Source organism: Crocuta crocuta, unplaced genomic scaffold (assembly GCF_008692635.1).
Source record: "Crocuta crocuta isolate KB4526 unplaced genomic scaffold, BGI_CrCroc_1.0 scaffold271, whole genome shotgun sequence".
NCBI classification, from domain to species: domain Eukaryota; kingdom Metazoa; phylum Chordata; class Mammalia; order Carnivora; family Hyaenidae; genus Crocuta; species Crocuta crocuta.
Window position 1 is genome coordinate 4,869,401 of NW_027527824.1, and position 26,873 is coordinate 4,896,273.

General features: G+C 51.3%; 2 protein-coding genes across 4 annotated transcripts in view; one reads left to right on the forward strand and one right to left on the reverse strand.

Annotated features, from left to right (window-relative positions):
* The window catches only part of VPS11 (VPS11 core subunit of CORVET and HOPS complexes), a 10,177-nt gene extending 4,394 nt beyond the window's left edge, over window positions 1-5,783 (reverse strand). The window contains exons 1-8 of the mRNA XM_077776999.1: window positions 5,566-5,783; window positions 4,833-4,977; window positions 4,605-4,740; window positions 3,892-4,055; window positions 3,080-3,327; window positions 2,160-2,361; window positions 1,597-1,748; window positions 405-591 (exon numbers count right to left, since the gene is read on the reverse strand). Coding sequence (XP_077633125.1) covers window positions 405-591; window positions 1,597-1,748; window positions 2,160-2,361; window positions 3,080-3,327; window positions 3,892-4,055; window positions 4,605-4,740; window positions 4,833-4,977; window positions 5,566-5,756 — 1,425 coding nt within the window. The 5' untranslated portion in view covers window positions 5,757-5,783. The remainder of the gene's footprint in view (window positions 1-404; window positions 592-1,596; window positions 1,749-2,159; window positions 2,362-3,079; window positions 3,328-3,891; window positions 4,056-4,604; window positions 4,741-4,832; window positions 4,978-5,565) is intronic.
* An 8,258-nt stretch (window positions 5,784-14,041) lies between these two features.
* HYOU1 (hypoxia up-regulated 1) lies at window positions 14,042-26,212 on the forward strand. 3 transcript variants are annotated; one of them, XM_077777010.1, is made up of 26 exons: window positions 14,042-14,126; window positions 14,937-15,032; window positions 15,251-15,344; window positions 15,535-15,613; window positions 15,766-15,920; window positions 16,003-16,079; window positions 16,377-16,558; window positions 16,795-16,910; window positions 18,152-18,344; window positions 18,564-18,698; window positions 18,865-18,947; window positions 19,045-19,177; window positions 19,331-19,518; window positions 19,725-19,863; window positions 20,952-21,012; window positions 21,163-21,242; window positions 21,660-21,845; window positions 21,937-22,109; window positions 22,246-22,333; window positions 22,448-22,570; window positions 22,739-22,872; window positions 23,006-23,090; window positions 23,735-23,969; window positions 24,054-24,101; window positions 24,567-24,620; window positions 24,747-26,212. In XM_077777010.1, exons 2-26 carry the CDS (start codon window positions 14,942-14,944, stop codon window positions 24,806-24,808), a joined length of 2,994 nt encoding a protein of 997 aa, XP_077633136.1. In that variant the 5' UTR covers window positions 14,042-14,126; window positions 14,937-14,941; the 3' UTR covers window positions 24,809-26,212. The 3 variants fall into 3 exon arrangements, with proteins under 3 accessions (XP_077633136.1, XP_077633152.1, XP_077633144.1); XM_077777026.1 differs by having other exon boundaries at window positions 24,570-24,620; XM_077777018.1 differs by having other exon boundaries at window positions 14,048-14,126; window positions 14,897-15,032.
* Window positions 26,213-26,873: the final 661 nt, after the last annotated feature.

Sequence of the window (26,873 nt, forward strand, 5' to 3'; positions counted from 1 at the left end):
CAAGGGAAGTTGAAGAAAAAAAAAAAAAAAAAAAAAAAAAAATTTTAACAAAGTCCCTGGTTTTAAAATACTATGTCCTCTTGCTTCTCAGTAAGTTTTTAAAAGCTAAAGTCTTCCTCTTCCCCTATTACAGGGACTCCTCTGGGGACCCAAGAGCCCCCCATTGTTAATTCCCTGGGCTTAAATACCCTCAGAAGTTCAAGCATCATAAACAAGAAGGGAGACAGGAGAGAACTAACAAGAAAGACTATTCTTCTTCTGAGGTTATAGACCAGAGGGTCCTGGTCCCCAAATAAGGTGAGCCCTTTCCTCTCCCTGCATCTGCTGAAAACGGGCAAGCCCTGGTGAAGCCACCACCTGCTCAGCGGGGCCCTTGAGGAATCCACACCACCACCACCCTGCACCTTGATGAACTCCTCTAGCTTCGAGCTGTCCTTGAGCTTGGTATAGCAGTTGAGCAGCAGGGTGGTGTGGTCCGCATTGGCCAGGGACTGCCGGTGCAGGGTCTGCAGGTAGGCGGTCAGGTTGTGGATGCGCTGGGCATCCAGAAACTTGCGGATCACATAGGATGGCTCCAACTTTCCAATGGTTCTAGAGATGCATGCATCAAAAGCATCTGGATCAGCATACTTCTCAGACTTTCACATGCCTAGGAATCACTTCTAGATCCTCAGCAGGTGTGGGGGGGGGAGGGGGCCGCGAATCTGTATTTCTAACAAGTCCCAGATGATATCAATGCTACTGACTGTATACCACATAAGACACAAGGCTAACAGAGCACTGGTTTTCAAACTTGTCTGAAAATAAGAATTCTAGGAAGGTAGAGAAAGAGACCAGATAAGTTCCCACAACCTCTTAGTAGGGCAGAAAATTTCAAGAATTAGTATCAAGGGAAGAAACTGTGGGAAGCCAAGAGATGAATAGCCCTTTCCCTTTAAAGAATCAGGTCAAGGGGTACCTCGGTAGCTCGGTCGGTTAAGTGTCTGACTGTGGCTCAGATCATGATCTCAGGGTTCATGAGTTTGAGCCCAGCATCGGCTCTCTGCTGTCAGTGCAGAGCCCGCGTCAGAATAAACTTTTTTTAAACTAAGTAAGCTTTATGAAAGCCCAATGTGGAACTCGAACTCATGACCATGAGATCAAGAGTCGTGTGCTCTACCAAGTGAGCCAGCTAGGTGCCCCAAAAATGAATATTAACAAAGACCAGGCTAAAGTTTAAAATAAGAATGGGTGCCCAGCTGGCTCTCTCCGTAGAGCATGTAACTCTTGATCTCAGGGTTGTGAATTCAAGTCCCACATTGAGCATGAAATCTACTTAAAAAATAGATAGGTAGATAGATACATAGATAGGTAGATAACAATAAAATAAAGTTTAACACAAGAGATACTCATCAACTCCACTGCATCCTGGTCATGTAATATTTGACCCTAAATGTTCCCTTTACAACCAACTGTACCAACTTCTCACCCAGGCCATCAGAGTTTCTACAGGGAGAAAGGATGGCTCCTGGTAGAGTCCACGCCCCTAACCCAAGCCCAGGTGTTAGTCTATCTGGCTGCACTCAGACCTATATCCTAAAGCACCCCAAGACCGACCGGATATACTGTTGAACAGCCCCATCGTGGTTGCCCTTGCTGTAGAGATGGTCCCCATACTGCATGAAGATCTGAGCCAAGCCATCACTGTCCAGGTGCTGGCTCTTAGCCAGGTTAATGGCCATCTCAAATAGGTTCTTCTTAAACAGCATCTGCAAGGGGAGAGAGATTAGAAAATGGCTGGCAGCAGTCCTGAGAAGACACCTTCCCAGAACGCACCTACAACACACAACCCACACAATCCTGGAGTTCTGATCTGCCTGGATCCTAGATAGGGCAAGACCTCTCAGGTACCCCGAAGACCAACACGGCCTCATTTCCCAAGGCTCTCTGCAGACAGTGGACCCTGAGAGTGGACTCAGGCTCCCAGCCACTACTTTACTCTAAAACCTCATCCCAGACCATTTACCTTGTAATTCAGCCCTAAGGGAGCTGGATAAGGCTGTGCCCCAAAGGGAAGGAAACAAACACCCTGGCCAAGGTGACTTGGCCTCCAAGGGGAGCCCATTCCTACAACTGTGTCTGGGTGTCCCTGGCCAGCTCTGGGAACCTGGTGGCCTTGCCTCCAGTTTGGTCTGTGTGTCCTTCTCCTGTAGCGCGTGGACCCGCCCATCCCGCGTCAGCACGTACAGGGAGCCCCACTCAGCAAGAACGTCCACGACGTCCTCAAAGACGGCACTATAGGCTATGAACTTGTTGCACAGGTCGTAGACATTGAGGATCTGCTTGTCGGAGCTCTGGGAGTCCCTACTGGTAAACTCTGACCTGTGTGGGAAAGAAAAAGCACCAGATATCTGCCCCAGCTCGGCCTGAGCTCCTCCTTACAGGACAACTTTGGTGCTGCCCCCTCTGCCCAAACAAATCACCCCCTGGCCCCTCTAGCAGCATATGCCATAAATGCAGCATTGCACAGGCAGCCGGAGGAAGAGAACATATAGACCTAACCTAATCCTTCAGGATCACATCCTTAACATTAGCGATAGATTAAAAAAATTAAGAACATCCAAACACCCATTCATATAACATAATTAGCTCCTGTATACGTGAGACACTGTGCTCGGTGCTGACCGAAAATAAACAAACATTGAGAGGGACCATTTCCATGAAGAGCCTGCCACCCCTTTTCAGGTGGCTTAGAATAAAAATGCTGTGTCCTGAACTCCCCAGCCCTTTCTAACTTCTCGACTACTCATTTCCTTGTTCCACCACCCAGTTTGTTTTGACTGAAGAGTAAGAAAACCAAAAACGGGTCCAAAATTCCCTGGAGCATTCTAGTGCGATTAACAAATACCTGCAGCAAGAACACATTTTTTTCAGTAAAAAAGTTACAATGGAATCTAGGCGTGAGGACAACGTACAGAAAACCAAAGTAGGAGCTTGACAGGGTCCGGGTATTAGGATTTTGAAATCATGTTAATTCTGGGGAACAAGGGCAGCCTTCTCCCTTTCCCTTGTCCCTTTCCCTTGTCCCTGGAGTCCTTACTTGGGAGAAACCTTCCGGTCACGGGAGACAATGACAAGGTAGCCTCTAAACCAGTGAGCAATGAGTTTATGGCCCTCAAAGGCAAAGCAGGGACCACGTTCATCAGGCTGGTACAAGTAGACACATTCATCTCCAGCCACTATGAACTGCAGGTCCTGAGAAGGGTCGCTTAGGGCTGAGCAACGCAGGCCACAACCATGGGTGTCCAACTCCACACGAGGATAGTCCTTTCCAGAAACTATATAGGACTGCAAGAAAAAAGGCGTTAACAGGCTCCCTTTCAGAGGAGGCATCTAAGCCTTCCCAAAGGTATTCCCATCTCCATACTAGCTCACTCTCCTTTTGACTCTCAGCACCCTAACACTTTCCCTGGCTCCTTACTTTGTCCATTCACCGTCACCCATCTCTTCAATATATAAGCAGGAAACACAATTTCTTCCTCTGTGTGTACGGTCACTACCTACTACAGGAATCCTGCCACTACAAGAAATGCCATAATCTCGAACTGTTTAATCAGAAGACTATTCCTAAGAGCAGGCTGTTAGAAGTTAAGAGCACCAGGAACCAGCAAAGTAAACAATTTTTCCAATGTCACTTAAGTTAGGAAGAAAAAGCAGGTCTTTCACTACAAGCCCGTAGTTCTCTTCCTAACTCTGACTCTTCCTTGTCTCTTAAGTGAAGAAATAAAACGTTAAGCCGAGCAAACGACTCGAGGCCACATGATGAAGGATTAAGAACGCTACCTCTCTTGTCACTTCCTTATCCTAGGCCCCTTTCCTGCCTGCCCCTAACAGTGCAGGCCCCCATCATACCTGAACGTTCTCAGTTGTCACAACAAACAAATGAGTGGTCTTCCCTGCCTGGCGAAAGGCCAGTCCAGTAACAGGATAGTTGCCCTTGTGCAGAATCTGGGTCTTGCTATGCCTGTCCCGCGTGATGTCTCCTTTGTTCAATGTAACACTGCCATCCGTGAAACCTGGAGGGAAGCAGGAAACAGCACTTCATTGAGGCTGAAAAGATCAGGAAGCACAGAAGGGGAAAAAGACCACTGAAGGCACGTGTTAGAAGTGACAAGCTTTCAGGGTGCTTTGGTGGCTCAGTCAGTTAAGCATCTGATTCCTGATCTCGGCTCAGGTCATAACTTCATGGTTTGTGGGAACAAGCCCTGCGTCGGGCTCTGTGCTGACAGGAGGAGCCTGTTTGCGATTCTCTCTCTTTCCCTCTTTCTCTGTCTCTCTACCCTACTTGTTCTCTCCGGCCCTCAAAATAAATAAACTTAAAAAAAAAGAGTGACAAGCTTTCTCCTTATACCTGACTTTTACAACAGTTAACATAAAAATCGGCGCATACAGACTCTTTTTCAAAGAATAAAACTAAATGCTTTACTACTCCAAACTTTAGTATCTCAAAGGACTTAGTTCGGTACAAAGTAGTCTCATTAAAAGAGCAAGGATGAGCTGCAGAAGCAACTCTGAAGAACATCCATAAAAATCACGGAGTGTTAGCTTTGCCTTCTTCTGCTTACCGATGGCCATAAAGTTGAGATTTTCATGGACAGTCAAACAAGACACAACAGTGGGCTCTGTCCCTGGGATGGCAGGGAAGATGCGAGTGCAGAGTGGATTGCCACCATCTCTCTTTTCCAGGTTCCAGATCTTCACCTGTGAACAGACCTCAGCCATGTGAATGCTAGTCACCCTCCAACAACCGTTCCTTGGGTCTGGGTCTTGCCCACTTTCTTTCTAGGACTCACCAGGGGGTTGATGCCTTCTTCATCTTCACCAACAGACGCCAAAATATTGTGCTGCTTCAGTTGATAAAGGTGTGTAACCCGTAGTTTATAGGCTTGGAAGCCTGTAAGCTGTAGAGAGCGGGGCAAGAACCAGATTTGGCCTTCCATATGTGCAGAATAGTCAAGGAACCTCCTTTCCAGGGAGAGACTTGTATTTAGACCAGAACCCTGATAACTACTAACATGTATTATTCAAGCTCTTTAAAATATTCAAGGACTTCCCCACATATTATCTCCCAAAAGTTCCCCATCTTAAAAACAGTGAAAAAGGAGACCAGAGTTTAGTAGCAATAATATGAAGAACAAAGCAGCAAATTTCCAGTCTCATTTATCTCCTGGCCCACAATTCGGGCAGGGGAGATCATGACACCTTACACATTCACCTTGTAAAGCCAACCTGCATACACTGTTTAGACTGATCTTAAAAATAGCCTTGCCAAACTGATACCTTACGCCTCTTTCACAGGAAAGTAAATAGAAGCCCAAAGGGGTTACGTGACTTGCCCACAATTGCTCAGTTGGCAACAAGTGAGAGAATGGACTTCCTTCTTTCTTCCCTCAGGCCACAGAAGGACCACTGGGCGCCCACCTAAAGCAAAGTGTCACGTAACACGAACCCCTCGGACCGACAGATTCCATCCCGGCTGGATCGCTTCAGGGATCCGGGGAGGGAACCGACAGCTCCGGAGGAAGGATATCTCCAAAGACGAGGCTCCCTCGGCCTGAGTCGCAGACAGTGATGCCAGGAGGAAGGCAAAGGAACTTAGAAGCACCGGGTCCCGGGGCAGGTGCAGCCGCGGGAGCAGCCCCATCACTGCCCAACGGCTCTTTGACCAGCTCCTTGTCGAAGAAAACGAAACGCCGCCACTGCAGGTAGGCCGCCATCTTGGCCGAACGTCCCCGCCTCTGGGGGAGAGGTCATGTGAGAGGGGCGGGCGGATCACGTGAGCCGAGAGCTTCCGGGAGCCTGAGTGCACATGCGCCCTGGCGTCCAAGTGACAACTTCCCGCGGCGGGGAGAGCGGGCGGGGCCGCGTGAGGTAGGAGTACCCTGCGGTCATTCTCCCCGCGGCTTGCCAACTTGCCGGCTCTGTACGTTCGCTGGCTAAAATGCTTCTCAAGTGCTGGACCCTTGTCCCTTCACCTCGTTGAGCATCGGTTTCCTCCTTTATTAAATTCGTGAGCAATGAAGGCTCAAGACCAGGAATATCACACGCAATTGTAACCCACAGTGCTCAAGTAGATTATGACCAGACCTCCTAGGACTGTTTTCAGGCATGAATAAACCAATGTATATGAAACTGTTTTTGCAGCTGTGGGAGCGCGGACCTAAAATTAGGAGTTTGTGTGTGCAACTAGATAGATTGCGAACTATAATCAGTGTCTTACGTTCATTTTTGTGTCCCTCTGTCAGTGTGTGGCATGCATTTGGCAAGTAAAATCTGTTTCTTAACGAAGCTAGGAAGTATTCATGGGGCAGGAACTCACAAGAACGTGTTCTTTTCTGGGGCGCCTGGGTGGCTTAGTCGCTTAAGCGTCCGACTTTCGCTTAGGTCATGATCTCGCGGTTCGTGCGTTCGAGCCCCGCGTCGGGCTCTGTGCTGACTGCCAGCTCAGAGCCTGGAGCCTGTTTCAGTCTGTGACTCCCTCTCTCTCTGGCCCTCCCCTGCTCACGCTGTCTCTCTTCTCTCTCTCCTAGAAATAAATAAAACATTAAAAAAAAAAAAAAAGAACGTGGTCTTTCTTTCCCTTTCCATAGTGGGAGAGTATGGGACATAAGTCGAACATGGGGAAAAGCCTGGAAGCGGCAGCTCTGGGAGCTGAGTGATTTAACAAGTGGCAAGTGCTTAAGATATTCCATGGCCACCTACCATTTCCATCTCTGGCTAAACCAACGGTTCTGGGGAAAACTGTAGGTATACGGTTTGGTGTCACAAGGAGCTCTGTACAGGAGTGACAGTCATTTTGAGATCATACGGACACACGAAAAAGTGACCATGTGGTATTTGTTAAGTTTGTTTTTGCATCCCTCTCTCCCACAACTTTTCATTTCCAGAACATTTTCTTTTTATTCCCACCAGCTGGAGTTCCCAGAAAGCAGGGGCTGTGTTTTGCTGACCATGAACCAGCCCTAACAGAGCCTGGTGGAGGCTCCCTGTTCGGTTGAAGGAATGAATGTGGATCATTTTCCTCTTACCCCTCTGGTCCTCAATCTGGTTGACACGAAAGGTAGTGTCCATTTGCTAAAGAGATAAGTGAGGGGAAGAAATTGTATAGCACATAGATTTCCTGACTTCTAGCTCAGACTTCTTTCCTCTGTCATAGTTTCAGGATGTAAACCGTGAGTAGAGGAAGCATAAATAGGGAGTAGACTTGACCCACTTTCAACAGCTGAGTATATTTTGTACCACTCATTAGAATTTTTGGAAGTGTGTTATGTCAGTTGTTAAGACTATGAATAACATGTTAAAAGAAGCAATGTGGCTCAGTCCATAGAGCATGTGACTCTTGATCTCAGGGTCATGAGTTCAAGCCCCATGTTGGATAGAGTTTACATTAAAAAAAAAAAAGCGATTTGAGGACAAGGGGTGGGTGAAGTAGGTAAAGGGGATTAAAAGGTATTTACAAAAAAAAAAAAAAGACACAGGGATGGAATGTACAACATAGGGAATACAGTCAAGAATATTGTACAAACTAAAAAAAAATGCATTGTATAAACTTTCTATGGTCACAGATGGTTAACTAGATCTACGAGGGAACCGTTTTGTAATGTATATAAATATGTACACTTGAAACAAATACAATATTATATATAAATCATTTTTCAAGAAAAGAAAGAAGAAAAGAAGCAATGTGAAATAGAGATGTGAACAGCAGAGTGGCATCTTTGTTGTTGACTTAGGTGCTCCCCCTACTGTCTAATGACAGAGGCCCAGAATCTTCCATCTGAACCTGGTAAGGCCTATGCTCATTTGGTCTTTTTATTGATGAGGGTACAAAGGCAGAGACTGGTGACCCACTGCACCTCTTCAGACTCACTGTCTTCCTTCCCTTCCTCCTTTTGGGAAACATGTATCAAGTACTCACTATTCCTGCAATTGTACCAAATGCCCAGAATATAAATGTGAACCAGACGTGGTTTTTGCCCTTTAGGGGGCTCAGCCACCACCGTGGGGGACAGACATAGAAATGACCACAAGTAACCAGCCCTGAATTTCATATAATGAATTATACCTAACAGAGTGCTTTCACTTTTTATGGACTTTTCATAGCAACCATCTGCAGAAGTATCATTATCTCTGGTGAGAAACAGGAGTCTCTAAGAGATTCAAGCAACCTCTTGAGCAAACACATGAAAGTTTTTCAGTTCCCGAACCTTTAATTAGATCCTTTACTGGAGTGTGAAGCCAGGCTGTGCTTGTCAGAACACGTAACAGGATTTGTCTTTTTGTTATACTTGTCTGAATCCAGGAACTTCAGGATAGTGAGGAAGATAAGCAGAAAATGATGTACTAATTCAGTTACAGTTCTGCATTCGGAGAACTTGAGTTCTGAAGAGACTAAAGAAGCAATTCTTTAACTTGGAATTAAAGGATCACATCTCAGAGTCAAGGATTGCCTAGCAGTGGCCTCTCTTTTCCCCATTAGGGAAGAAAGTGCTGCCCGTGATGTATGAAACAGTCATATTCACTGGAGCAAAACAGGAACATTTCTTGTTTTGGCTTCAAACTTTAATTTTCTACCAGTCCTCCCCCTCCACCCTCCATCTGACTCTCTGGGTAGAAAACCATTTTCTAGACTACTGAAAAGTCTGGGTTTTTTTTTCTTAGCCCCTAAAAGGCTATCAAAATTTCCACTTTAGCAATAGGACAGCTGAAATTTCCACTTTAGCAACAAAGAAACTCAGAGGGCTCCCCATACAAGTTCCAAAGCTACAGGGAACAGGAGGAAGCAATTAGCTCATTATTGACTGTGAAAATCCGGCCAAAAAAAAAAGAGGGAAAGGAAATTCCCCATGAACTTGGCAAAGCACTTAACCAAGCTTTTAACAAATGCAGTAGTCACTTTTAAGTTGTATTGTTCTAGAGTAAGAATAAAAACAAGTGGTTAACTAATGTGTACTTGGGGCTTAGGCTGTCCGAAGCACTGGACTAAGTACATTACCCCCTTCTACATCAACCCTGTGAGGCCAGCACCAGCATGTCGCTTTTACTGATGTGGCAATTGAGGCTCAGGAAAGCTGAATAACTTGCCTAGAGTCACACAGGTAGGAAGTGGTCCTACAGGCAAATCCAAGTCTGTCCAACTCTAAAGCCCCATATTCTGGGTGCTCGATTTTTTTTAGAAGCCAATTCCATAAATTTGTTCATAAATCTGAGTGATTTTCTAGGTGTTCATGAAATCACAGAATACAAGAACACTAAAAGCCTTGCTTTCTCTGGACACATAATCATCCCTATCTCAATGCAAACTGGGAAATATCCCCAATACTTTGTCTCCTCATCCACCCCCACCCATCCAATTCAAATTCATAATACCAGGACTGAAAAAATGCATCAGTATTCTTTTTTTTTTCATTTTTTTAAGTTTTGTTTTATTTACTTTGGAGAGAGGGAGAGAGAGAATCCCAAGCAGACTCCGCACTGACCATGCAGAGGTCAGTGGGGGGCTCGAATTAACGAACTGTGAGATCATGATTGGAGTTGAAATCAAGAGTTGGATGCTTAACCAACGAGCCACCCAGGCGCCCCTGTATCCTTACTTGTATTATTAAAGATAGAGGGGCTGTGGGGCACCTGGATGGCTTAGTCGGTTAAGCGTCCGACTTTCGCTTAGGTCATGATCTCGCGGTTGGTGGGTTCGAGCCCCGCGTCGGGCTCTGTGCTGACTGCCAGCTCAGAGCCTGGAGCCTGTTTCGGAGTCTGTATCTCCCTCTCTCTCTGACCCTCCCCTGATCATGCTGTCTCTCTCTCTCCTAGAAATAAAAAAAAAAAAAAAAGAAAGAGGGGCTGTCATTTACTGCTGTTGGCAATGCATACGGTAAACCTCTCCGGAGGGCACTTGTCAATACGTATGAAATGCCTAAAGAGGAATGTAAGCCTGCATAGGCACTTCTAGGAATTTATTCTTTTTAAAAAATTTTTTAAATATTTTATTTCTGACAGAGAAACGGGGGGGGGCAGCGTGAGCAGGGGAGGGTCAGAGATAGTGGGAGACACAGAATCTGAAGCAGGCTCCAGGCTCCGAGCCAGCTGTCAGCACAGAGCCCGACATGGGGCTCGAACCCACGAACTGTGAGATCACGACCTGAGCCAAAGCCGGACACCCAACTGACTGAGCCACCTAGGCGCCCCTAGGAATTTAAGTAAATTAGAGGGGATAGATTTGCATAAAGCTCTGTCAATAAACGTGTCTACTGCAATTTTATAATAGAGGGAAAATAAAGGTAATGATTTAATTGTCAAATAGTAATCTTGGTAAATAAATTACTGTAGTTCCTTATACTGCAATTCTATAGATACAGCCACTGAAAATTCTGTAGAGGAAAAATGACATAGGAAAATGTTCTCAATAAATTAACTGAAAAAGAGTCACAAAATATTATCTCCATTAAAGTTTAAACGCTGTGTGTAGATATACATCAGAATGCTAAATGTTTAATTTAGAAAATGGAATTGTAGGTGGTTTTTATTTTATTCGTTTTTCCTATGTTCTTCAGTTTTCTCCAATAATCACATTTCTTTCATAATTCTAAAGCCATTGGTGAAGAAATAGGAAAAAAAAAGAAAAAGTGTATCCTGGTACAGCTTCCCCTGCTAAAAGTGAGTTTTCCCCTGCCTCAGGGTTCCAGCAAAATCAAACCTTCTAGTCTTTTGTGTGACACATACAAAATAACTTCTAAAAATTGTATTAAAGTATAACATATATACAAAAGTGTACATACTGCGGCCCATTAAACTTTCACAAAAGCATTACAACCAGCGTCATAACCAGAGCGCGGCCAGCACCCCCAAGAAGCCTGTATTGTGTTCTCTTCCAAACCCTAGCACCCCGCAAAGGGAAGCACCCTCTCCACCTCTACCACCATAGCTTAGTTTTGCCTGGTTTTAAACTTTATAGAAGTGAAATGATAAAGTGTGTACTCTTTAGTTTCTGGCTTCTTTCACTCAGTATTAGCTTTGTGAGATTCTAGTTAAGTTGCAGAATGTAATCCTAATTTATATTGTGTGAATTCACCACAATTTATTTATCGCATCTATTTTTTTTAAGTTTATTTATTTTGAGAGAGAGAGACAGAGAGAGACAGAGAGAGAATCCCAAGTAGGCTCTGAGCTGTCAGTGCAGAGCTCAACATGAGGCTCAATCTCATGAACCATGAGATCATGACATGACTGAAATCAAGAGTCAGGCACCCCTACCCATCCAACTCTTGATGAGCATTTGGGTAATACTCAATTTGGGGCTGTTATGAATAAAGCTATTACAGCCTCTTAGTGAATATATGTAAACACTTGTCACAGGTAAACCTAAGATGGAAGTTGCTGAATGACAGCTCATTTTTAGAATTCTTCTGAACCAGGATGATTTTGTCCTGATTAACATTGCCCTCAGCACATGGCGTAACGTGCACGGTTTATGACGTACGCATGTGCCCTTGCTAATGTGTTCATTTTAATCTTCTGTAGGTTTGGCACATGTCCTGCAAGATGGCAACTTTTGGGTTTCTGCTCAGTGTGGGGGAAGCGATGTAGTCCTCAAATGTTATTAACAAGTTATTCTAAGCAAGAACTAGTGACTGCAGCTGCCGTCCTCAATCTAAATCAGGTGTTTTATCTTCAAATTTTCCCATCGTTTTACAACTTATTCTTGTGAAACGCTAGTCTCTTCTCTGGTCAGAAAACACAACAGGTGACTCCCCAGAGCACCCGCACCTGCCCCACTCCCAAGGGGACAGACACCCAGGTCGATAACTGTAGCTGCAGCAAAATTGTGCTCCCACCAAGGATATTCTGAGGATGGGAGCCCATTTAGGAGCAGAGCAAACTGACTTTCTTAGTGTCCCAATTTGCACACATTCAACAGGTTTTTACTAAGTGTACTGAGGGGTGCCTGGGTGGCTCAGTCAGTTGGGTGTCCAACTTGGGATCTCAGGTCATGATCTCGAGGTTCATAAGTTTGAGCCCCACATCGGACTCCGCTGTCAACTCAGACCCTGCTTCAGATCCTCTCCCCCTCTTTCTACCCTCCCCCGCTCACACTCGCTCTCAAAAAATAACCTAAAAAAAAAAAAGAGCACTGAAACCATAAACACAAATGTTTCCCAAAACACCGACTTTTCTTTTTTTTTTTTTAATTTTTATGCTTTATTTCTGAGAGAGCGAGCAGAGGAGGGTGAGAGAGAGAGGGAGACACAGAATCTGAAACAGGCTCCAGGCCCTGAGCTGTCAGCACAGAGCCTGATGCGGGGCTCAAACCCACAAACCAGAAGATCATGACCTGAGCTGAAGTCGGCCGCTCAACCGACTGAGCCACCCAGGCGCCACATCACTGACTTTTCTAAAGGTAAGGACACGGTCATCCCCATCTCTGGAATCCCATACCTAGTGCAGTGCTTATAACTGATAGAGGCCCCAAAAATATTAAAAATGAATAATCTCTTTGAAATGGATGGAATCTACCCCACTAGATGACTACCCCAAAGTAGAGTCAGTCACACAGTAACAAAATCTTTCTCCTGGGAACTGAAATAACAACTTAGATGTCCATCACTGCAGCTAACCACCCCCCGTGTTATGGAATGTTCTACAGCAGTAAACAGTGAGGCGGAATCTTTACACGCTCATCCAGCAAATGCTCCCTGATTTCTCATTACTCACAAAAAAGGGGGGGGCAAGTTGCAAACAAACTTCATAGTATAACATTTCATCATTTAGAAAGAAAGCAAAAGCTACATGTTTCAAGACAAATGCATGTAAATGCACAGGAAAAGGCCTGGAAGGTTCCACACCACACTGATAACAGCAAACAGCTCTTGAAAGAGTGCGATTGAGCATAGTCTCAAAGGGATTTATTTCTCATTTCTACAAAGGTTTCCATACTTCGACTGAACAGTCCACAAAGGGAAGAAAAATAGGCCTCTTCCTGGTACTGTCAGTAGATGTGCTTATCTTTACTCCGCCTCCCTAAGCATCACGAAAAATGGAGGGAAAGGAACAGGTAAGAGCTCCTTAAACAAGCCCTGGCCGTTACAGCTTCAAGGAAGCCTTCTGCGAAGGGAGACTTGGGGAAAGGGAGGAAACAGGAGACCGATTTTCCACATTTAAGAGAAGTGCGCTCATGTCAATAAAACGGGGGTTGGGGTAGGTTGGAAAAAAAAACAAAGAAAAGTGCCCTCTCCGAGGGCTGCGCACACTTCCATCGGGCTACGAAGTACAGAGAAGGGAGGAGCGCCAAACCTGCCCGAGATTCTTTAATTCTGACAGAAGGAGGAAAAAAAAAGATCTACAAGATCTAAAGGAACAGAAACACGAGGCGATGCATTTATGCTCAGTTGATCACAGCCTCACAGATAAAAGTGGCTTTTGTGTGCAGCACTTTGCATTTTGGAATAGTCTGTCTCAGAAAAATGGGTCTTAGAGTAAGGGCTCCAGGCCAATTTCTGTTATCTCTGTCCCACCAGCGAACATCTTTCTTGGTGTCTTTAGCGCCATAGGTGAGACGAGGGTGGGGGTGGACTAAGCCAGCAGCGCGGCCATCCTGACTTCTATCCAAAACCTAAGGCAGTTCAATACCAACCAGCAAGCGAGCGCCTCTTCCGCGTGGCTGCGGAGGGAATGCCGGTCATTCCTACTCCTCGGCTGGGGCTCTCCTGGTGACAGGAGTCAGGGGACCGAGTGTGGGACTGTCCGTGTGCCCACCTGCACCGGGCACGAGTCACTCCCGACCCTGGCAGTCCGGCATCCAGCGCCGAGGCCGGAAAGGACCCCGAGCGCACTGGGTAGGGCGCCGGGCCCCATGACGTGGTCCAATCCCGAGCCGGCGTCGACGGTTTCCCGCCCCCGCCCCCTCCCAACTGGCGGACTGGCCCCTCCGCGGCCTCTGGGGCAGAAGCCGGCGACGGAGAAGGGGGCGGGCCTAGGACGTGGCCCAATGGGAGCGCGCGCCGCGGCNGGGCGCGGGCTTGGGGGCGTGCTGCCGGCCTCGTGGGTACGTCCGCCGCCGCGTTTGTCCCAGAGCTGAGGCCGCAGGAGCGCAGGTAAGCGGTAACGGGAATGGGAATGGCGATGGGAGCCGGCCACCCCTCCTAGGAGAGGCAACGTGCTAGCTCCGGGGGCGGGTCGGTAGCGGGAGCGAGGGCCGCACGGACGCCGGTGCGCTTGGCCCCGCAGCTCGGTCCTGGGGCGCCCGCACGCTTTAGGGGAGGGCCGGGCCTCGTTTCCGGGGGTGGGAGCCGCCGTCTTCGCCAGGTGAGGCTTAGGTGAACTCGGGGGAGTCGGTACTTGTCCGACAAGGAATCTTACCGTTCCAGGCACGGCGTCTGTGTAGGCAGAGGGGCCGGGGGTTGGGATGGAGAACGGGCGGCGGGCGGGACAACCCGAAAGGATACCGAGGAGGAGACAGGCCCTTCTAACATCCCAGCCTCCTCCAACGTCACCACCTCTCAGTTCCCGTTCAGGCCCGGCCTGGCTTTTCCCCTCAGCGGGGGAGCTCCAGGTGTAGGGAGGTAGTTGAGCTCTGGGCCGGGATCCCTGGCCGCACCCCAGGTGTCAGACAGTAGGGGCAGTGCTAGGGTGCGCCATTTACAGCCTATGCAGTGGACAGAAGGCTCTGGTCTCCTTTCTCCTGTCCCGGTATCTTCCCTGTTGAGGGATGTGGTGGATGGAGCCCAGGACCCTTTGTGTGATTAGAGTGCTGAGTCCTTATCAGGAAGAAGAGGTGGGGGATGTAGGCCCCTCTGCCCCCCGGTGACAGTGGGGTATGAATCTTAAAGCTTTTCTGTTCTGGGATGCGTTTGTCTTCACTCAGGGCATCCGGTTACAAGTGTTGTTTTTCTCCTCCCTCGGAGGTACAATGGCAGCCACCATCAGGAGGCAGAGGCCAAGGAGGCCAGCCCGTTGGGCCTTAATGACTGTGCTCTTGGCAGACCTGTTGGCACTGAGTGGTACGTACCCCAGCAACGGGCTCAAAAGAAGAATCGGTGAACGATCCATGGTGGGAGGGGAGGCTTTTAGTTGGAAGTTGGACTCTTCTGAGCGGCTGAACCCAGGCTATTTATCTTTGCTAACTCACCTTCTCTTTGGAGAGCAGAGTGCTTTGGTTAGAGGGGACTCAGGTGTGTGGGGGAACAGGGGCTAATTGACAAATCTATTTCCTTTTCAGACACATTAGCGGTGATGTCTGTGGATCTGGGCAGCGAGTCCATGAAGGTGGCCATTGTCAAACCTGGAGTGCCCATGGAAATTGTCTTGAACAAGTGAGGGCGGCCCCTGTGTCAGGGGTGGGGAAAGAGGGAGGAGGTCTTTGCTCCAAGCCAGTGCGTGTTCTTGCTAGGGCCCACAACAGGCTGGTGTCTGAGTGATCAGATTTGGGGTGTTGAGGCTCCTAAATCCACATCCTGCTATAGGCACTTGGGCTCTATGTCTCTCTCTCTTTTTTTTTCCCAGGGAATCCCGGAGGAAAACCCCAGTGACTGTGACCCTGAAAGAAAATGAAAGATTTTTTGGAGACAGTGCAGCCAGCATGGTGAGCTAGCGGCCCACCCCCTTCCCGGAAGCAGTGGGCAGAAGAGAGATGTCAGACCTCAGAGCCTGTTGTCTTACCAGCCTCTGATGTGGGAGGTGGGTGATGGGGGACTTGGGAATCTCACATTGTATTCCTTGTTTATCTGTTCCCAGGCCATCAAGAATCCAAAGGCGACACTGCGTTACTTCCAGCACCTCTTGGGGAAGCAGGAAGGAAACCCCCATGTGGCCCTTTACAGAGCCCGTTTTCCAGAGCATGAGCTAGGCTTCGACGCACAGAGGCAGACTGTGCACTTCCAGATCAGCCCGTGAGTGCTGTGGGGGCTCAGCGGTCCTGATGGGCTCCTCTGCTCGTGGCCGTCCTTGCCTCTAACCCTCCCCTTCCCCCAGGCAGCTACAGTTCTCACCCGAGGAGGTGCTCGGCATGGTTCTGAATTACTCCCGTTCCCTGGCTGAAGATTTTGCAGGTGAGTGGCTAAGGTGGGGCCAGTGGTGGCCAGGTTCCCTAGAGTCTCTGTGGGGACAGTTTGGCCTTCCAGGGAAGAGCCAGCCATATTTGAAGACGTCTTTGGCTGTCGCAACTGGGGAGCTGCTATTGGCATCTTAACGAGTAGAAGCCAGGGATGCCGCCCGAGATCCTACAACGCTCGGGACAGCCCCACACAGCAGGGTTACTTGGCCCAGAAGGGCACTAGTAGCAAGACCAGGAAAGGGTCATGTGAGGTACGGAGCTGGTGGGAACCCTGGTCTGTTGTCCTCTGTAGAACAGCCCATCAAGGATGCAGTGATCACCGTGCCAGCCTTCTTCAATCAGGCCGAGCGCCGAGCTGTGCTGCAGGCGGCTCGCATGGCTGGCCTCAAAGTGCTGCAGCTCATCAACGACAACACCGCCACCGCCCTCAGCTACGGCGTCTTCCGCCGGAAAGATATCAACACCACCGCGCAGGTGAGCCGGGGAGGAACTTCTGAGCCAACTCGGAGGCTGGCTGGCTGGCTGGCTGTGACCATGGAGGCCACTTGACTCAGTTTTGCATCTTGTTTGCACGGCTGGCCCTTGACAAAGTGCAGCACGAGGCCCCCTCTCGGCCAGCATTGGGGCTTTTTGACTTTCAGTGGAGAGTCGATATGGCACCTTGGAGTTAGAGAAGGCTCTTGTGACGGTCGGTCTCGGTGTCTCCACAGAACGTCATGTTCTACGACATGGGCTCTGGCAGCACCGTGTGCACCATCGTCACCTACCAGACGGTGAAGACGAAGGAGGCGGGGATGCAGCCACAGCTGCAGATCCGGGGCGTGGGGTGAGTGGGTACTTGCTGAGACACCCTCAGGTTGGGGGTTTCTTCTTGGAGGGGCCGCTGCCTCCTTTTCCTGCTCCCTGCTCGAGTGGTCTCCTGAGGCAGCGGTCACCATAGGGTACCTCTTGGTACCATCTCGGAGAAAGATGGAGAGAGGGGGACGGTTTGGGAAGGTTGAAAGGCAGGGAACTTCCCGAGAGCTGCTGCTTAGGAAATCCATGGGGCTCCCGACCATGTGCACGGTCGGATATGGTCATTTGCTTGTCCTTGTCACTTTCAGCAAACTTACTGATGACATGGTCTGATTTCCTGAGCTGTTCTTTTCTCTGCGGCTCCACCGTCACCACTGTAGTCCTGGCTTCCATCGGCTCTGACCTGCAGGGTTACGAAAGGGTCTCCCTGTCATCGGTGCGGTCTCCCTCTAGTTCTTTCTCCACATTTGTAGCCAGAAGGTTCCTTTCATACCAACGTGATTGTAATCTATTTCTTTAAAAATCTTCAGTGGCAGGGTGCCTGGATGGCTTAGTCGGTTGAGTGTCTGACTCTTGATTTTGGCTTTGGAGCCGTTTAAGATTCTCTGCCCCTCTCCCCTGCTGTTGCACGTGCCCATGTGTGTTTTCTCGTTCTCTGTCTCTTGTCTCTCAAAGAAAAAAAAAAAAACCTCAGTGGCTCCGAACCTTTCCCATGACCTGGGAGGGCTCCGACTCCCCCCTTTTGTCTCTACCCAGAGACCTGTGCTCTTTGAGCACCATCCACCATGCCTGTCCTCGTTTGGAACTTACTGGGCTGTTTCCCACCTCGGGGTCTTGATGCATGCCGTCTCCTCCACGCAGAGTTGTGTTCCCTCCTCTTCAACCCGTTAACTCTACTCATCCTGCACGTTTCAACTCAGGCATCATGTCTCCAAAGAACTTTCTGTGGTGTCTGTAAACAGGCAACCCTTTCCTTTTATGTCTTCTAATGCTATTGTCCGTCCGTCGCGTATAACTGAGGAGGTGGTTGACATTTCACGTTCTCGTGATTGTTCGATGCTAGACTGTAAAGTTCTTGGTGGCAGGTTCCCTGTCTTCTCTTAATTGCATCCCCAGAGACAGATAGTCAATGCTCAGTGAGTACGGTGGAGTGGAGGCGCACGTGAACTGCCACGGAGGTGTCAGCCACGTGGCAGGAGAGCGAGATTCTGAGGTCGACCAAGGGACGCCGAGTGTTCCTCACGCGTTTCTCTGTTGCTTTTCCCTGCATAGATTTGACCGCACCCTGGGGGGCCTGGAGATGGAGCTCCGGCTGCGTGAGCACCTGGCAAGGCTTTTCAACGAGCAGCGCAAGGGCCAGAGAGCAAAGGATGTGCGGGAGAACCCCCGTGCCATGGCCAAGCTGCTGCGGGAGGCGAATCGACTCAAAACCGTGCTGAGCGCCAACGCGGACCACATGGCCCAGGTGCCCCCTTGTGGCTGGTCGAGGGCAGATATTCTCCACCCAGGGACGGTGGACGACCCCACGACCCTGAGCTAGGCCCTTGTGTGCCGTGTGGCCCATCCCTTCTCCCCAGGCCTCCTGCCATCTCCCTCAAGTCCAGTTCCCTCGCTTTCTGACCTGCCCACCCGAAGAGGAAGACCGGGGTGGGCACTCTGACCTGCTCATCCCCGTCTCCCCCAGATCGAGGGCCTGATGGATGATGTGGACTTCAAGGCAAAAGTGACCCGCGCAGAGTTTGAAGAGTTGTGTGCAGATTTATTTGAGCGGGTGCCCGGGCCTGTCCGGCAGGCCCTGCAGAGTGCCGAGATGAATTTGGTGAGGGGGCAGTGAGATGGGAGCGGAGGCCCGGGGAGGGAGCGTGTGGGATAGAAAGTGGTCAGGCGGTGGGGAGGAGGGGGCAGGAATGTCTCGAGGTGAGTCGGTGCCGAGGAGGAGGGCTAACGATGATCGTGCCGTTCCACCTCACGTTCTTTCTCTATAGGACGAAATTGAGCAGGTGATCCTGGTTGGTGGGGCCACTCGGGTCCCCAAAGTTCAGGAGGTGCTGTTGAAGGCTGTGGGCAAGTGAGTGCTGGTGCTGAGGCGCCGGGGCCAGGGCTGCGGATGGGAGGCCAGGCCGGGGGCTCCAGAGTAGCCGTGCTGAGGCGCAGGACTTTCACAGGGAGGAACTAGGGAAGAACATCAACGCGGACGAGGCCGCCGCCATGGGGGCCGTGTACCAGGCAGCCGCGCTCAGCAAAGCCTTCAAGGTGAAGCCGTTTGTCGTGCGAGACGCCGTGATCTACCCCATCCTGGTGAGCAGGCCTGTCTGATCACCTCACCGAGGGTGGTTTCTCTGTCTGCCGTAGCCCGTATCCTTGTTTTTCTGCCAGTTGATGTTCTCCACGTGCCTTAGCCCAGAAGCCACCCTGGCTCTCTAGCCTGCCTTTTCTCTGCCTGCTGTGTAGGTAGAGTTCACGAGGGAGGTGGAGGAGGAGCCTGGGGTTCACAGCCTGAAGCACAATAAGCGTGTTCTCTTCTCCCGAATGGGGCCCTACCCTCAACGCAAAGTCATCACCTTTAACCGCTACAACCACGACTTCAACTTCCACATCAACTATGGTGACCTGGCCTTCCTGGGGCCTGAGGATCTTCGGTGAGAGGGCAGGGCAGGGCAGGGAGCCCCGGGAGGGAGGATCTGGGGCCCCGGGACTGGCGGGGGAAGCAGGCTGTGCAGTTGGGGATTGGGGCGAGCAGCTTCTGTAGACTAGGGCCCCACAGTTGGTGCTGGGAGGCTGTGTGGTCTAAAACTGGAGGCAGGCTGGCTGGGCTCCCTGGAATTGCTCTCTCCTCCCCAACCAGGGTGTTTGGCTCCCAGAATCTGACCACAGTGAAGCTAAAAGGTGTGGGTGAGAGCTTCAAGAAGTATCCCGATTACGAGTCCAAGGGCATCAAGGCCCACTTCAACCTGGATGAGAGTGGCGTGCTCAGCCTCATCAGGGTGAGAGCAGAATGAGACCATGGGTACAGGGCGAGGGTCCGGGCCCCACCAGCCTTTCCAGAGCAGTTCCACGTGGTATTAGAACATGATAAATGAGAAGGGCTTTGAGGTGGATAAGTCTTGGCTCTAAACACAGCTAACTAGGGATCTGGTGTGTCAGGGCCTATAAGAACTTACAGGTATTATAAAACTCAGAATTTATAGAATGGCCAAGGAATCCATTCTTGAAGAATAGTTCGCGACAGGGGGATGGGGGCACCTGGATCGCTCAGGCGTCCAACTTTTGTTTTCGGCTCATGTCTTGATCTCGTGGTTGTGGGTTTAGGCCCCCCACTGGTCTCCATGCAGAAAATGAAACTTACTTTAAAAATTTGTTTCGGGGCACCTGGGTGGCTTAGTCGGTTGAGCGTCCGACTTTTGCTTAGGTCATGATCTTGCGGTTCGTGGGTTCGAGCCCCGCGTCGGGCTCTGTGCTGACTTCCAGCTCAGAGCCTGGAGCCTGTTTCAGCCTGTGACTCCCTCTCTCTCTGACCCTCCCCTGCTCATGCTGTTTATCTCTCTCTCCTAGAAATAAATAAAAATATAAAAAAATAAAGACTTGTTTCAATGTTTTTGAGAGAGAGAGTGTAAGTGGGTGACGGACAGAGAAGGGGGAGACACAAAATCCAAAGGAGGCTCCAGGCTCTGAGCTGTCAGCACAGAGCCCGATGTGGGGCTTGAACTCCTGAACCGTGAGATCATGACCTGAGCCAAAGTGGGACACTTAACTGACTGAGCCACCCAAGTGCTTCTCACGAAGCCTACGTTAAAAAAAAAAAAGTAGTTCAGGGGATTGACACCTTTTAGAAGATACTGTGGGAAATCCTGGCCCATTTCATAGTCAAGTGAAGAAGTGCAAGGGTCTGAGGGCGAGAAGGAGCTGTGACCCTGTCCTCAGGAGGGCTCATAATCAAGGGGCAGGGGAAGGAACAGACCGGCACTGCTATAGGTCACACGGATGTGTGTGAGGAGACACCCACTGCGGCGGGACGTTCGTGGCAACGAGGTAGGTTAGCACGTGTGTCTCTTTACCGTGAACCCGTTTCCAGGTGGAGTCTGTGTTTGAGACATTGGTGGAGGACAGCCCAGAGGAGGAATCTACTCTGACCAGTAAGATGAGTGTGTGCGCCTGCGTGAATGTGTGTCCAAGGGAGGATACACCTGTATGCATTTTGGGGAGGCAGGCAGGCCCTGCCCTTGGGCGAGGAGGTGGTGTGGCTGCTGTGGCCCCTTTGAGTCTCTGAGCTTTCTTCCTCCTAGAACTTGGCAACACCATCTCCAGCCTGTTTGGAGGCGGTAGCACACCAGACGCCAAAGAGAACGGTACCGACACTGTCCAGGTAAGGCCAGCATGGAGCCAGGGCAGCTCGGAGGATGGTGTGTGGGGCCGGGTAGTGGCAGCAGAGGCAGGGATCAGGGCGGGCATTCCAGCTGCCCAGGATTGACTAGGCCCCCTCCCCACTTCCCCCGAGCCCTTGCCATAGGAACCATGTCCTCCTCGGGACCCTGAGCCGTCCCCATCCCCGTCCCCAAGCGTCCCCATGCACGAGCCCGAGGCCACATTCCCTTCCTGTCCGAGCAGACTGCCTGTTCCCTTACAGTCCTCTGTCTGCCCCCAGGCTGTGCTGGGAGCAGCAGGCCCCTTCACAGCAGAGCCCGGGGACTTGGCCTTGCTCGCTGAGCCGGATTGTTGGCTTGTCCATAGGTTCTGCTGGTGACTGTCACTTGGGGGGGGGGTGTGGGTGCTTGTCTCCCAGGAGGAAGAGGAGAGCCCTGCTGAGGGGAGCAAGGATGAGCCTGGGGAGCAAGCGGAGCTCAAGGAGGAGGCGGAGGCCCCGATGGAGGATACCTCTCAGCCCCCGCCCGCTGAGCCGAAAGAGGGTGCAGCTCCTGAGGAAGAAAAGGCCACAGAAAAAGAAAACGAGGGAAAGCCCGAGGCCCAGGCAAGCCCGAGGCTACGGGAATAGATGCCTGCCCGTGGGGAGTCAAAGGACCTGAGCTTTTCCTGACACTCTTCGTCTCTTTCCCCACCAGAAGCCAAGTGAGAAAAAGGAGGCAGGGTCTGAGGCTGTTCCTCCGGCCCCAGAGGAAGAAAAGAAGCAGAAGCCTGCCCGGAAACAGAGAGTGGTAGAGGAGATTGGGGTGGAGCTGGTGGTTCTGGACCTGCCTGACTTGCCCGAGGATGAGCTGGCCCGCTCAGTGCAAAAGTGAGTAGAGCTCGTGCGTGCCCGTGTGCGTGTGTGTGCGTGGCGGGGGCAGAGCAGTGGCATTCCTGGGAGGGAGAGCTGTCTGCCCCAGGGTCTGAGTTCAGCGTGCTCTCTCCCTCGTGCTTGCTTCCCACAGACTTGAAGACTTGACATCCCGAGACCTGGAGAAGCAGGAACGGGAGAAGGCTGCCAACAGCTTGGAAGCTTTTATCTTTGAGACACAGGTGGGTGGGCTGGGAGACCCACCTGCCCCAGGACATGTGTCCCAGGAGGGTCTGGCTCTGTGAGCCCTGCCTTTGGGGTTCGGTGCATGCTTGGGCCTATGTGCACTTCCCTAGGACAAGCTGTACCAGCCCGAGTACCAGGAAGTGTCCACGGAGGAGCAGCGTGAGGAGATCTCCGGGAAACTCGGCGCCGCTTCCGCCTGGCTGGAAGACGAGGGCTTTGGAGCCACCACGGGGGTACGGGGCCTCTGGGACATGGTGGGTGGGATGGGAGCCCCGGCTTTGCTCTCCCAGGGTCAGAGAGGGTGAGGGAGCTGGGGTGAGGAGAAGGACGCGGGGCTGGCTCCAGGGCTGGCCCCCATCCCTTCACCCCCACTCTGCACGCCCCCACCCTGCGTCCGTCAGATGCTGAAGGAGAAGCTGACGGAGCTGCGGAAGCTGTGCCACGGGTTGTTTTTTCGGGTGGAAGAGCGCAAGAAGTGGCCCGAACGGCTGTCTGCCCTCGACAGTCTCCTCAATCATTCCAGCATGTTCCTCAAGTGAGCAGCCCCTTCGATTTCCTTCCTTGTTTGGTCCTGCCAAGTCTAGAGGTCCCCATCAGCTTCCGGTGCCCCTGCCCACACCCCAGATGCCTCTCTCCTCTGGGCTCACCGTCTCCTTCCTGGCTTCCAGGGGCGCCCGGCTCATCCCAGAGATGGAGCAGATCTTCACTGAGGTGGAGATGACCACATTAGAAAAAGTCATCAACGAGACCTGGGTAATCCCTGTGTGGACACTTACCGGGATACTCACCTGGCAAGGTGTTCCGTGCTGGGCAGCGAGGGGATGCCGAGAAACGGGCTCTGCAGCTGCTGCCTCCTGGCCTGGCAGCTAATTGGCAAGGCAGAAGGCATTCATACTTGAGGCCATGTCTGATTAGCCCCAAGTGAGGGTGGTGGCTGTGAGTTTTGTCAGATGCAGGAGCAGCAGAACCCATCCCCGTGAGGTTAGAGCAGCTGCTCCGGGTTGCTGGGGCTTGAGCTGCACCCAAAAGGTGGGCCAGCGTGCGTTCGGGTAGGGGAGGATGACCCATCTCCGGAGGCCGAAACTTCCTTTTTGGATGGGGAGGGATTTGGAGCCAGAGCTCCCCAGCGGAGAGACCCGGAAATGATGAGAGCTTCAGCTGTAGATGATCCCTAGTAACATAAGCCAAGGCATGGCTGTGAGTTTGGGACTCCTTTGGGGGGAGCCTCAATGCCATTCTGAGGAGTCCGCTTACCATTGGGCTGACAGCCAGCGGTAGCGGAGGGGTTCGCCATCTGAGGGAAGAGCCTGGGGCTGGTTCGGGGTTTATTTCACCCAGGCCTGAGAGGCCTGCACTCTCCAGGGCCAGCTCCGAGCCTGTCCTGGCCTCGCCCACAGGCCTGGAAGAACGCGACCATGGCCGAGCAGGCGAAGCTCCCTGCCACAGAGAAGCCAGTGTTACTCTCGAAAGACATTGAGGCCAAGATGATGGCCCTGGACCGTGAGGTGCAGTACCTGCTCAACAAGGCCAAGTTTACCAAGCCCCGGCCCCGGCCCAAGGACAAGAATGCAACCCGAGCAGAGCCTCCTCTCAATGCCAGTGACCAAGCGGAGAAGGTCATCCCTCCACCAGGTGAGGGCAGGGTGCCTGGTTCCGGGCAGGAAGAAGGCCTCCTTTCCCTCCTGGGACTACCTTTGACCCCTGGTTTCCCTCCAGGCCAGACTGAAGATGCAAAGCCCATTTCAGAACCTGAGAAAGAGACTGGTGAGTTGAGGAAGGTGATTGGGAATATGGAGTTTGCTAGGCCTAGGGGTTGGCAGACCTGCGGGCACAGCCTGTTTGTAGAAGGTCCACAAGCTGTGAGTGGCCCTTCCGTTTTGAGGTTATTACATACCCACACAAACATGTCTGTGCAAAGAAGCCGGCTGTAGTCCACAACTCCCAAAACATTTTTTTTTAATGTTTTATTTATTTCTGAGAGAGAGGGAGACAGAATCCGAAACAGGCTCCAGGCTCTGAGCTGTCAGCACACAGCCTGACACGGGGTTCGAACTCACAAACTGTGAGATCATGACCTGAGCCGAAGTCGGACGCTCAACCGACTGAGCCACCCAGGTGCCCCCACAACCCCCAAAACATTTACCATCCGGCTTTTACAGAAAAAGTCTGCCAACCCCTTCGTTAGCCCATTCCTCTCTTCTGTGGAGGCTAATAACTTCTTCCCAAAAGCAGGATCTGAACCAGTAGACACCGAACCTTTAGAGCTAGAAGGTCCTGGAGCAGGTGAGCACGGGGCTGGGGGTACCCGGGAAGCCTGGTGGGGTCCAACGGGGAGGCTCTGCCCAGAATAGGGCCGGTCCCCACCGTCTCACCTGCTGGTGTTCCTTCGCTCTTCCCCGCTCCCGGCAGAACCGGAACAGAAGGAGCAGCCAACCGGACAGAAGCAGACTTTGAAGAATGATGAATTATAACCACCCCCACCCCCATCCCGTTCCCCATCACCCCTCCCCCTTTTCCTACCTCCTCTATTTATTAAACACCGAGGGTCAGGGGAAGGGTTGCTCCTGCCCTCAGAGGTTTCGGTTCCTTTCCTCTCACCTCCATCGGAGGTGTGGGGAAGGGGGAGGAAGGGACAGCTCACCAGATCCTTCGGCAGTGGTTCTGTGGTAAAACCTGAAATTGTTCTCTTCCAGTCCCACCCTGGCTCCCTACCCATCCAGGCCCTCGTTTGGGAAAAATCACTATTATGTCTTAATTCTTTGCCTGTGGGTAGGTGAGAGATTGGCCGTGGGGGGTCAATGGGCCTGGCAGGCGGGGGAGGGATGCCCTGGGCTATTAGAGAGTCTCCAGTCTTCTCTGTCCTCCCCGCTGCGTCTCCTCCACCGCCAAGTTCGCCCCACAAGGGCCAGTGTCTGCAGAGCCTTGGATACCAGGTCTGGTTTCTGAGTGCCTATCTATGCTCTTTGCTCCTCCAAGGTCTTGTCTTTCCCTAGAAGGCCCCTCCCCTGGTTTCCTTGGCTTCCGGTTGCAAGTAAGGGTAGCTGTCCGCCTCTTGCCCGAGCCTTTCCACCTGGACTGGCTGCAGTATAGCCGGATCCGTGCCCGCCCGCTGGCACAGCCCGCCGTGGCCAGGGTGGGTAGGGAGAGCGTGAAGAAGGGAACCCAGCCACCTCTGCGGGAGAGACGACTGAAAACCCCAGAGCTCCCACCTGCGTGCTCCCGGATGCGGGAAAACGCGTGGCGTGGCCAGTGCAGGATGCCGGCATCCCACCGGGGCTGCCCGAGTCCGCCTCCTCCCTGTTCCTGGCCCTCCGCGGCCCTGTGACTCGGGCCCTCTCTGCTCTCCTGTCTTCTGCCCTCCCAGACATGGCCTTTCCCATGTCCCCTGGCTCCCCTGGCCCCCCTGGGCTGACCAAAATGTGCTTTCTACTGTGAGCCCCTATCCCGAGACCCTGGGAGGAGAGACCGTGGCGTGAATGTACAACTCGCCCTCTTCGAGGCGGGCCGTGTGGGCAAAGGAAGAGGGTGTGGGCAGGCCTGCCTTTCTCACATTGCTCTGCTGAGGTGGGGGCTCTCTACCCATCGTGCCGATGTTGGGGAGCCTGCCCTCCACGCTTCGTCTGGAGCGGGAGCCACAGCTCCCACCCGGCTCCCAGGGCAAGGGGGAACCTGGTTGTGTCTGTCTTTTGTTTTTTTTCCTTTTTTTTTTTTTTTTTTTGCCACATTGGCAGATAAGAGACTGAAGGGTCCCACCCCGCCCTGTATGTTTGAGTTCTTTCACTAGCAGTTGAGGCTGGTTGGACAGGTTTGAGTCAAGTTGTACTTTGGTCCATTGTTAATTGAGAAACTGTTTCAATAAAATATTCTTTTCTACAGTTTTTGTGCTGTTGTCTTTAAAATGTTTGTTCCCTGGGGCAGCTGGGTGGCTCCATCGGTTAAGCATCCAACTCTTGGGGCGCCTGGGTGGCTTAGTCGGTTAAGTGTCTGACTTTAGCTTAGGTCATGATCTCGCGGTTCGTGGGTTCGAGCCCCGCGTCGGGCTCTGTGCTGACTGCCAGCTCAGAGCCTGGAGCCTGTTTCAGAGTCTGTGACTCCCTCTCTCTCTGACCCTCCCCTGCTCACGCTGTCTCTCTTTCTCTCTCCTAGAAATAAAAAATATTAAAAAAAAAACAAAAACATCCAACTCTTGTTTTTGGCTCAGGTCATGATCCCAGGGTCAGGAGATCTAGCCCCAGGTCGGGCTGCTGGCTGAGCACAGAACCTGCTTAAGATTCTCTCGCTCCCCACCCCCCTGGCCCTCCTCTGCTTGCACGCAGATGTGCACTCGCTCGCTCTCTCTAAAAAAACCATGTCTTCTGTGTATAAACAATACATGTTTATTACAGAAAACTTGGACGATAGAAGTTTGAATCTTAAAATGATGTATACTAACACCACCAAAATACTAACATTTTGGATTTAGCTGCGATTCATATACATAAATTGTTTTTTCATGGGAACAAAATTGTGGTTTTATTTTTCCGTTGACATTATTTG